Genomic DNA, 10,082 nt, shown 5'->3' with positions numbered 1-10,082 from the left:
GAGTTCGTCGCCGGGTCGGCGAAGCTTTTCCGGCCAGAGCAGCAGGATCCGGAACAGCAAGGCACCAGCTACCACTGCCACATGCTCCTCTATCTGGCTCGTGAGGCCAAAGAGCACGGTGTGCAGAGTATGGCCGCCTTTGAGGAGCACATAGCCAAGTGCACCTGCCTCGGGGCCGGCAAGGACGATAATGTGGAGGTGTTGAAGGATGTGGTCGAGAAGGTGCGGCGCATCGAGCGAGAGCGACAGCCATTCCGCGATGGCCCCGTTCCAGCACGACGCTGCAAATGCCGCGCTTCTCGTTGGACTGCGGCAACGAACGGGAGGCCATAGGCATGAACCCGGACTTGCAGTTGGTAGGAGCCCGTGTCGTCGAAAGCCTTCCTGCCGCTGAGTACCATGGCCTGTCCGTCCCGCAGGAATTCGGCCTGTTTGTCTTAAAAGTTGGACAGAATCCGTTTGCGACGGACATCCGCGCCAAGATGGTAAGCCTGAAGAATGAGAGCGCGTGGATCACGCCGACTTTTAAGGTAAGAGCCCACGCGGGGCGAAACCGGGCTGGTGGTACCGTTCGGCCATCCACTGCCATCCACTGCCATCCACTGCCATCCACTGCCTCCTGGCGGGACGCCTCTCTTGCTCTCTTACGCTTGTGGGCCACAAACCGACGACTTGCTGCCTCCGAGCTACGCGACACGATATCGCTGTTGGCCGAGGCCAAGAACATCCTTCGCCGATAAGCCGCAACCACCATCCCGCGGCTAGAACACGGCTCCGAACGGTGGCCGGAAGTTCAGGTTCAGGACCGGAACACCCGAGTCAGCTTCGAGCCCGATTCGGGTCGCTGTGTGGTGCACGGAGGCCACCGATCGGTGCGGGGCGCTCGTTTACGACTCCTCGGCTGAGCTGCCTGGTTCTGCTGGCTGCCAGCAGTGCACTTTACTGGCCGTGTCCGCTGTCCTGTCCGGTCGCTTACCGGTCCGGTCCAGTTTTTCGTGTTTTGCGTCGCTCGCGGTCCGCGCTCCCGAGGGGCTGGGGTGATGAGTGTGGCGGGGTCGCACGGAGGGTAGGACGCTGGTTTGTCGGGGGGTAGGACGCTGGTTTGTCGGGGGGTAGGGCGCTGGTTTGTCGGGGGGTAGGGCACTGGTTTGTCGGGGGGTAGGGCACCGAAGATAGTAAAATGGTGAGTTTGGTGAGTGTGGTGAGTTTGGCGAGCTGCTCGATTCGAGCAGTTTTGGTGACACTAGCGACACGGGTGGCGGGTTTCACAAACAGACTGCTGTCTCGAGTTGACCCGTTATTTCACGCAGTTCTGCTCGATTTGTTGGTCCGGTGGAAAAGAAAACCAAAACAAATCGTCCGTGGGCAGGTCTGCTGTTTTTCCCAAAATTTTTGGGGGCGAGTGTGGAATTTGGACCCGAGGAACACCGCAAGTAATCCCTTCGTCTTATCTCTCTCGAAATTATCGGTTCGGTGACACAACACTGTCTTCCGGGAGTTACGAGAGGCAGCCGGCCCGCTTCACCGGTCTTTATTCGAGAGTGTTTGCCCCGCGGACGGCGACGAGTGAAGGGACGAGTCCCGCTACATCATCACCATGGCCCAAAACAAGAGCCCCACGAAGTACTTCATCGCCGGAGGATTCGGTGGCGTGTGTACGGTGCTGGTCGGTCACCCGCTGGACACGATCAAGGTGCGGCTCCAGACGATGCCGATTCCACCGGCCGGCCAGGCTCCGCTGTACGCCGGCACACTGGACTGTGCCAAGAAGACGATCGCCCGGGAAGGCTTCCGGGGACTGTACAAGGGCATGTCGGCCCCGATGACCGGTGTGGCACCGATCTTTGCCGTCAGCTTCTTCGGTTTCGGAGTGGGCAAGCGGCTACAGCAGAAAACGCCCGATGAGGAGCTCTCTGAGGCGCAGCTATTTTTTGCCGGAGCACTGTCCGGCGTCTTCACCACGACCGTGATGGCCCCGGGCGAGCGCATCAAGTGTCTGCTGCAGATCCAGCAGGGTGGCAACGCGCCCCAGAAGTACAACGGCATGGTGGACTGCGCCAAGCAGCTGTACGCGGAGGGCGGCATTCGCAGCATCTACAAGGGCGCGTTTGCCACGTTGCTGCGCGATGTGCCGGCCTCGGGAATGTACTACTTCACGTACGAGTATCTTAAGCGCAAGATGGATCCGGCCCCGGGAACCAAGGTCGACGCTACGAAGGCACTGCTCACTACAATCTTCGCTGGCGGTATGGCCGGTATCGCTAACTGGGCCGTCGGCATGCCGGCCGATGTGCTCAAGTCACGGCTACAAACGGCCCCGGAGGGTACCTATCCGAACGGGATCCGTGATGTGTTCCGCGAGCTGATGAAACGCGAGGGACCGTTGGCGCTGTACAAGGGCGTAACGCCCGTCATGCTGCGAGCGTTCCCCGCGAACGCCGCCTGCTTCATCGGGCTGGAGGTGGCCATGAAGTTCCTTAACGTCGTCGCACCGAATCTGTAATCTGCAGGCAGACTACTTGGACTCTGGTTGTTACCGTCGTTACCGTGGTGGTTATTTTTTATCCTTTTCGTGTTCCTTTTCCCCCGGAAAGTTTCCATTTCCAGCGCTCAAGCGCACCTTACCGTAGTGGCCTCAGCGGTACACGTGCATCGAAACGTGCATCGGATGTTGGGGATGTTGGTGAATGTTATTATGGCCATTATGGGGCTTTGCAAACAATCATGTATGTATTTTGCTACTTTTGTAATAAAAAGTTATCCAACGAATGATTGCCTTGGCTCTCGGAACTTTCCCCCAGCAGGCCGCTGCTCTCCAGCTGTTCGATCATTTCGGTCAAATCGTTCGACACAATCTCCAGCTCCTGGTATTCCTCGAGCATTTCGTGAATTTCACCCTCCGCTCTATAGCACGGTTCCAGGGCTCGGTGTAGTTCCGCTTCGGCTTCGAGGGAAGCCAGAAAGATCGCTCCACGGCTGACGGCCTCCTTCGCTTCGTCCACCTCCTGCTGGAGCCCTTTCACGAACTCGTCCGTGTGTTGCTGGGCGTGCATCAGGTCCGTCGGGAGCAGTAGATCGTCCGGGATGGAGAAGGTCTTCCGGAAGAGCGAGTTCAGCTCTTCGATCGCCGGCCGGCAGTCGTCGTACATTGCACGGCTTGTTGGCCCGATTTGGGCACGCAATTCATTGCCCTGCGTCGCCGAAAGTTGCCGCTTATCGATGAGCTGCTCCGTGAATGCGTTCAGTGTTTTGTGCAGGATGGATTGAACCAGCTGTGCGTCTGTTTGGGGGAGGATGGGACATCCGGATTAAAGAACACACGATTCCTCTGGGTTCCTTACTCTGGGCGACAATTTCTTCGGCGGTGAAATTAAAGTGCTGCAACTCGTACTCTTCCTTCGCGCGATTCGGTTCCATGATGCGGCGTCGTCTTGCACTTCCTCGGAGAACAGATAGGCCAAAAATGTTGAATATTTCGCACTTTTTACGGCGTTGTTTTGCGAAAAAGCGCTGGTCCAGCAAAGATCCGTTTGTTTTTAAGTTTGACAGCGCGTTCTTGCACTTCCGGCAGATTGCCTGTGCAGCGGAAAAACAAACCCATGCAGCCGTAGGCAAAATAATCCGGAAAATCGGAGTTTTTTAAGATTTCCCGACGCATTTTCCTCCCGTGGCTGCTCCGTTTCGCTCCGGACATCGAATTTCCACCGCCGTGCAGAAACCAGCGGCACCAGCTGCAGCGAAACGGAGGGTTCCCCGCAAAGATTCGATGATTTTCCCGTTTTCGGGCAGCAGCATAAAACGAAGCGAAAAAAACAGCGACAGTGTGCGTGTGCGCAGCATAAAGCATAAAGCAGCATCCAACGAGGGTACATCGCGGAGCAGCAAAACGCACAGAAAACCGACGAACCACCAGCAGCAGGTAGAGCAAGCGCTCCGAGAAAGTGGCCAGAATCATCCGTCTGCGGTGCCGTGCGTCTGTCCTTTGCGATCGATTCCGTAAGGATTCTGCTCCGGCGGCGGTGAGGAGCATAATTCAGCGCGGCCAGAAAGCAGCGGGGCCAAGTCGAGAGGGAGAGCAAAGGAGTGCGGTGTTGAAGTGCAATATGCGGCCAAGTGCTGGGGGAAGGTGAAAAGGGCTGGTGCAGAAGTGCAGTTTGTCTTGTTCCGTGGTTTGTTGTGATGAATTGATGGTGCGTGACTTGCGGTGCTCGGTCGGCGCTGGTCCGGGAGATCCGGAGAAGGCGCATCATCTTCTTCTTCGCTCCACTAACTCCTCCCCGACCGTCCGGGGAATGGTGCGGAACGGCCGGTGGGGGCGAAGGAAAGGCTGTCTCGAGTGAAAATCTTGCCCTCCCGGATTCGTGCCGGAAATCGCCCCCTACCCTCACCCAAAGAGGATGTTTGGTCCTCCGGAAATTGGCAACATTTTTGGCCGTCGCCAGTGACAGTTCCGAGATTCCTATCGCGCTCTCTCTCTCCCTTTCTCTCGTTCGCTCGTCGCTAGTGATTCTCTCTCGCTCTCCCAGAAAGTCCTTTCTTGGCGAGGGTGGTGCAAGGTGCGCAAAATAAGAATTTGCCGTTTCACAAGCAGATCCAGTGGCCAAAACGTTCTATTTACATCATTGCCCGAGGATCCGTGAATACTGCCCGCCGTGACACGGAACCAGCGGTGCGTTTTGGTGCACTGTCTTCACCAGATGGCCAGATCCAGCATCTAGAAGGCATCGGAAAAGTGTAAAATCAGATCTGATCGGAGTGGAATCCATCATCCTTTAATCGTTAAAGCGTTTATGTATTTCTAGAGTGGAGTGGCAAAAATATGTTGGCCCCAAAGTTGCCGTGAAAACATTACTCGCAGGCACGGTCTGCGCGGGCGCACTCCCTCGCTCTCTTGCTCAACATCGTCGGCGGCCGCGAGCAGGAGGAACGCTTTGTTTTGGTCGCTCCCAGCAACATAAACAGCAGGCAGGCTCAGCAGAGGTTGCTGAGTGAGCCGCTGGTGGTGCAAATCAACCGCTCGCTTCCACCTGAACCCACTACTAACATGGCGCCGGAAACCGTCGTCTCGAATCACTGCATCTCGGGCCCAGTGAAGCGTGCGTGAAAAGCGTGTATTTCCCCGCGCCAGCCGAGCCAGCAGCTTGCGCCGGCAACTTGCGGTTTGCAGTGGAGAAAAGGTGTGCATGACGCGGACGGACCGCCGTGTGTTTATGAGTGAGCGAAATACTCTCGCCTGGAAACGAAGCGTTCGTGGGGTATTCTTCAGAAAAGATCTCACTAATTTTAGCACCACAGCAACCCTTCCTCGCTGTCGCGGTTGCATAAAAGGACAAAGAGTTGCGGTACCAGTGCGCGGAGGTGCGTTCGAAGAAAAAAATGAATCTTTAAAGCGATACACCGCACGTACGGTGGAGATTGCAAAAATTTATGTTTTCCAATCCCCATCCCGGCATCGCCCGGGAGATAGATTATCGTTCGATAGATAGATGATAACGGTTGCTGCACCCACCCCGTGGATGGAATGGGTAAGCGGCGTGCTCGCGGCCGCTATTAAGAGTGTTTTGTTGTTGCTGGGAATGCTCTCCGGGTCCCCGATCCCCCTCGCTAGCCCTCCAGGGCAAAAGTGTTCGTCTTCCGGTTCAGGGAGCGGTTCGCGATGTAGCCGCGCACCACCGTGCTTATCAGTGTTTGGTTTTTCGCCAATGCTTTGCTCTTTCAGCTGCTGCCGCGGATCGTTCGGTGGACCATTATCATCATCATTGTGCGTGGCCTGCTGCTAGTGCGGCAATCAGTGTCAGGGTGTTGTGTTGTGTTGTGCATTGATCAGTGTCTGTGTACGTGCGTGAGTGTAAATAGTGTCCTTCTGTAAGTTACTGTGGCCTACTGAGTCACAGCCGACCATCAGCATCGCACAGTGATCGATGAGCACACGGCAGCCCGGTGGTGAACGTCAAGACGAGTAAAACGTCTGCTGTACGGCTCCGAGCCGAGCGTGTTGCGCAACCACCGTTCCGGGGGGTTTGGGTGTGACGTGCCAGACTACCCCCACGCCACGGAAGTGTAACCGGAAACCGGATCGATCGCGGTGTGCGATCGATCGCGGGGTAGCGTGCCAGGAATATGCGCCTCAGCGCACCGGCCAGCTACCGTCGTGGGTTCGTATCGCGTTACCCAAGCAAGCCCGGCCACCGGTGGCACATTCCCGGGTGCGGTTTTCGGTGCCGGGCAGCTCGTCGTTGGCCAGCCACCAGACCCGGTTCGACTGATAATGACGATCGTGGCCCGTTCCGGTTCGATCGTTAGCGTGCGCGTTGGCACCGAGCAGCGGCGACGCACGGTTCGCCACAGAAAATCGATCAACCATCATCATCATCATCATCATCGTCATCATCATCACGCCGGGCTTCGTTGGGCAGGAGAGTGCAAGTGCTAGCAAAAGTGCCAGTGTCCCATTCCCCCCTCAACCAACCCACCCGCTGCGCCTGTTCCTGTACTCTTTCCCCGCCCGGATTGGAGATAGTGAGCGTTAGCATCAAACATCACGTTTTGTGTGTAAAGTGCGTGTGCATGTGAGTGTATGTGTTGTTTTCTAAACATAAAAAAAAAAATACAAGATCAAACGATCACAGTGACAAACGTGCTCATCGGAGCACGCTGCGGTAGCCAGGTGGTGATAACAGCCATCCTAGTGAAGAGATAAACGAGCAACGAAGAAAAAGAAACGCAGAAAAAAAAACACCAAAAAACCAATAATCAAACAGACATCCATTTCCGGTTGATTAGCATTCCGGTGGGATCGTTCGTTGAGCGATCCGCGAAAACGGGCAGCTGTTTCCGCACGCCCGTTATCGTTATCGCGAGCCCAAAAACCACAAACAAACCATCGATCAAAGCGTGCTTTGATCGAGCGTCGTTTTCGTTGGGTTAACGTGAGAACCACACAGCACCGAGATGGATGGTGTACGGGCTCTCGACATTTTGCCCCTGCTGAACGAGCGGTTCGCCCTGCTGTCCGGTGGGCGGGATAACCGCGGTGGACCGATCATCTGCTTTCCGGCGACCACCAAGCGCGAACGGATTAAACCGGAAGACATCAAGCGGGTCGTCTCGTACTTCATCGGCATACCGAGGTGAGTAGCGTGGGGCGCTATCGGATTTGGCAAGTAATTTGGAGCGCACGTTCGATGAGTCACCCGGAACGGGCGCCATCGGATTGCGCAGTCGCCGGCTTAACTCACGCCACCGTTGACGCACAGACCATGTATCCCCAGCGGTATGACTGAATAGAAATCTTCTTCTTTTTTTATGTTTGTTGTTATCCATAACCACACACCATTGTAACGGTGGCGTACTCGCCCTGTTTGGGTTAGCCGCTAGTGAAGTAGATCGCTGCCAAGGGGGCGCTCCTTCGTGCCCTGCGTAAAAAAGGTGCTAAAATGTTGGAAACCAAAAATGTGTATGCGTGTTGTGGCCCCAGGGCCAGGCCCGGAACCATGTCGTCGCAGGTCGTAATGAGGTGAACCCAAGATGGCACACCCTGCACGGCATGAGCGACCGAGTCCACCGTTACATGTCGCCGAAAGGGTTTCCAAAAATTTAAAGAATTCCCTGCAAACGGGGACGGAGCCTCAATCGGGGGGGGGGGGGGGGGGGGGAGACACGCGGCAGCAGTGGTAGCAGTTTATTATGGAACCGGCGAGCGCGACAACGACAACGACGACCGGTACTAACGGTGGTCTCCGGTTTAGTTTCGTTTCGTTCTTCAACAAACCGCAACGAGGCTTGGTGCGGAAGTGTTTCAGTCGTCAGGGCTCCGGGACGGGGAAAATGCAGATTAATAAAGAGCGTTTTATGGCCGTTCACCAAGGTGACGGTGGGGCGCTGGAGGTTATGGGGAGAGTCTATGCGAGAAGGAAAGGTGGTCGGTCTTCCCCTTTAGCTCTTATTGTTTGGGACGCGTTTTAAGAGGTTAATTACAATTTGATTTATGCAACTCAACGGGATTTGTTTTCATTTGGAATTCTGTCAAGTTAATCTTGGAAACGTTGTAGTTTTGATAAAGCTCCTCCTGTTGTCCAACTTGTCGAGTTGCTTAGCAACCAGTGATAAGCGAATTGTGATGCTTTATCCGATTTTCTGCCGTTATTCGATAATTCCCTGCCTCCTTGTGCTGCTGTGTCACGAAAGTAAAGTGAATTTCGATTTATTTTGAATAATTGTTCCTGTTCTATTCCTCCAAATTAATTTCGACCCCTTCAAAGTCAATCCCTCCTCGATATAATCCGCTTTCGCCAACGAATTTGCCAACTTTGGAAACACTCGATAAAGTCGACTTTTGGGGATGGCCTTCAGTTCCTTCTTCGCAGCCGCTTTAATCTGTTCTGCCGTTTCAAAACGGTGTCCCCGTAGCGGTTCTTTGGGCTTTTTAAATTTCGAAGTATCAAAAAACGAAGAATTCGCTTTTAGTACCCCACAAAAAAATCAAATCTCACATACTAATCATTATTTTGACGTAAAACATGGCATGAATGTAAATCAAAGTACTGAAATCCTATAAAAAAATACGATAATTAAAAAAATCGTGCACTCGACCGAATAGATTACCCATTCATCTTACTTTCGTGAAATAGTAGTATATCAAAAAAGTACAATAAACACTTTATGGACTGGGACATCGTATGCCATTCTTCTGCTTCTGCGTCTGCTTTGCGGTCAACTGACTTCTGAGAGGCTTATGCGTGAGCTAGTGTTATGAATTTACTTATCAAGCGCTACAAACGACGAGCAATCTTGTCTTGCCTTGTCACAGAAGTTCTTTCCACCGAGAATCCAATAGAGAATCCTCTCAAACATCTCTTATTACTATCGTGTGTGATGTAAATTCCAGCTTCTTCCTTCTTAACAGATTTCTTGAGTTTCTACACACAAAAATAACCAGTTGATCTTCGCTTCCTTCAATAACCTGCTGGTTGCTCTGTTACTCTTTGTCTATTCTATTCTGCTCTGCAAGTGGTCTATTTCTCGCAAATATTCAATTCACGGTTTCGCTTGATGTTTTCCAACCAGCCAACCGTCCCCTAGCTACGTGGTCTATGGCTACATGATCTCAATATTGATAGAATTTTAATGTGCTGCCAATGTGTTGCTTGGTCGCGAAATATTAAGTACGGGTATCTGTTCGAGTGACCTTGGTATAGGTCTACCATCTCCCTCTTTAGCAGCATCAACCACACAAATGGATCATTTTACTACCCGGTCCCCATTAAATATACTATTCAAGCGAAGCACAGCAGGATCATCGCCCTTTGTTGTGGGCTACTGATTGTCACAATCATGACTCAACCGCCATGATTCACGGGATTCTATCACGGGTTGCTGCTCTACCCCTATACGAGAGGAGGTCACATTATCATCACGCATCCTCGACCCGGGGGGGAGACAAATAACCGATAAGCGGCATCAAGAAAAAAAACACAAAATACTTCAACATATGACCAAGTGCACCGCCATCGAGCGTGGACATAATTAAATTTTGCTCCCAAAAGTCCTCCAACAAACAGCATGATGTTGTGTGTTTCTTTTTTCTCCCTGCGGCCGGCTTTCCAAACTATATGGTGGCCCCGGTGGCACTCATGAATGATGGCCACTTGGCACACATACACACCGGTGAGCGTACCGGCGTGCGATGGCGTTGTTAATGAGCTAATTAAAACCACTCCGCCGGTCCCGCTTCTTTTCACGCTTCAGCAAATATTGGAGCTTTCGCTTGGCCGCCACCCCCTTTTGGGCCGTTTGCGGGGGGGTGGCGCTACTGTCGGTGCATTTTGTGCAACTCCATGGCGGCGCTGTGTGTCCTGTGGTGTAATCCCCGGAAATATGACTGCAAACTGCACCTTCACTTGTGACACACTCTACTATAGGCCTCTACTCGTCGGCGCACATCATCATCATCGTGGTCGTCGTCGAGCCAATATCATTAGGCAGTGACACGACAACATGGCGCAAGTCAACTCGGCGAAACCCTACCTGCGCCACACCGGGGTCGACGAGCTGGGCGGTTCGGAACCCTTTCGACACTTTCG

At 53.6% G+C, this 10,082-nt stretch overlaps 3 protein-coding genes across 5 annotated transcripts in view; 2 read left to right on the top strand and 1 right to left on the bottom strand.

The window, feature by feature from the left end:
* Window positions 1–1,346: 1,346 nt before the first annotated feature.
* LOC126578362 (congested-like trachea protein) lies at window positions 1,347–2,769 on the top strand. The gene has a single exon (XM_050240842.1). The coding sequence runs from the start codon at window positions 1,598–1,600 to the stop codon at window positions 2,501–2,503; it is 906 nt and encodes a 301-aa protein (XP_050096799.1). The 5' UTR covers window positions 1,347–1,597; the 3' UTR covers window positions 2,504–2,769.
* On the bottom strand, window positions 2,735–3,538 carry LOC126578367 (protein MIS12 homolog). The gene is made up of 2 exons (XM_050240848.1): window positions 3,342–3,538; window positions 2,735–3,280 (listed from the first exon to the last, which is right to left on the bottom strand). Exons 1-2 carry the CDS (start codon window positions 3,415–3,417, stop codon window positions 2,739–2,741), a joined length of 618 nt encoding a protein of 205 aa, XP_050096805.1. The 5' UTR covers window positions 3,418–3,538; the 3' UTR covers window positions 2,735–2,738.
* Window positions 3,539–3,647: 109 nt separating this feature from the next.
* LOC126578345 (triple functional domain protein) overlaps window positions 3,648–10,082 on the top strand; it is a 55,240-nt gene continuing 48,805 nt past the window's right edge. Inside the window, exons 1-2 of one of the 3 annotated variants that reach the window (XM_050240800.1) lie at window positions 3,648–3,919; window positions 5,720–7,130. In XM_050240800.1, the coding sequence (XP_050096757.1) occupies window positions 6,952–7,130 (179 nt within the window). In that variant the 5' untranslated portion in view covers window positions 3,648–3,919; window positions 5,720–6,951. The other 2 variants (XM_050240803.1, XM_050240802.1) reach the window with 2 other exon arrangements.

The sequence above is a fragment of the Anopheles aquasalis genome, chromosome 3 (genome assembly GCF_943734665.1).
Source record: "Anopheles aquasalis chromosome 3, idAnoAquaMG_Q_19, whole genome shotgun sequence".
Lineage (NCBI taxonomy): Eukaryota > Metazoa > Arthropoda > Insecta > Diptera > Culicidae > Anopheles > Anopheles aquasalis.
Note: the sequence above shows the minus strand (reverse complement) of the source record. Positions and strands in the feature narration are given on the sequence as shown.

Bases quoted from the DNA above. Each gene is read 5' to 3' on its own strand.
- LOC126578367 (XM_050240848.1), bottom strand. From the start codon at position 3,417: ATGGAACCGAATCGCGCGAAGGAAGAGTACGAGTTGCAGCACTTTAAT. The intron at 3,281-3,341 runs GTAAGGAACCCA...TCCCCCAAACAG, and splicing joins CGAAGAAATTGTCGCCCAGA to ACGCACAGCTGGTTCAATCC.
- LOC126578362 (XM_050240842.1), top strand. From the start codon at position 1,598: ATGGCCCAAAACAAGAGCCCCACGAAGTACTTCATCGCCGGAGGATTC.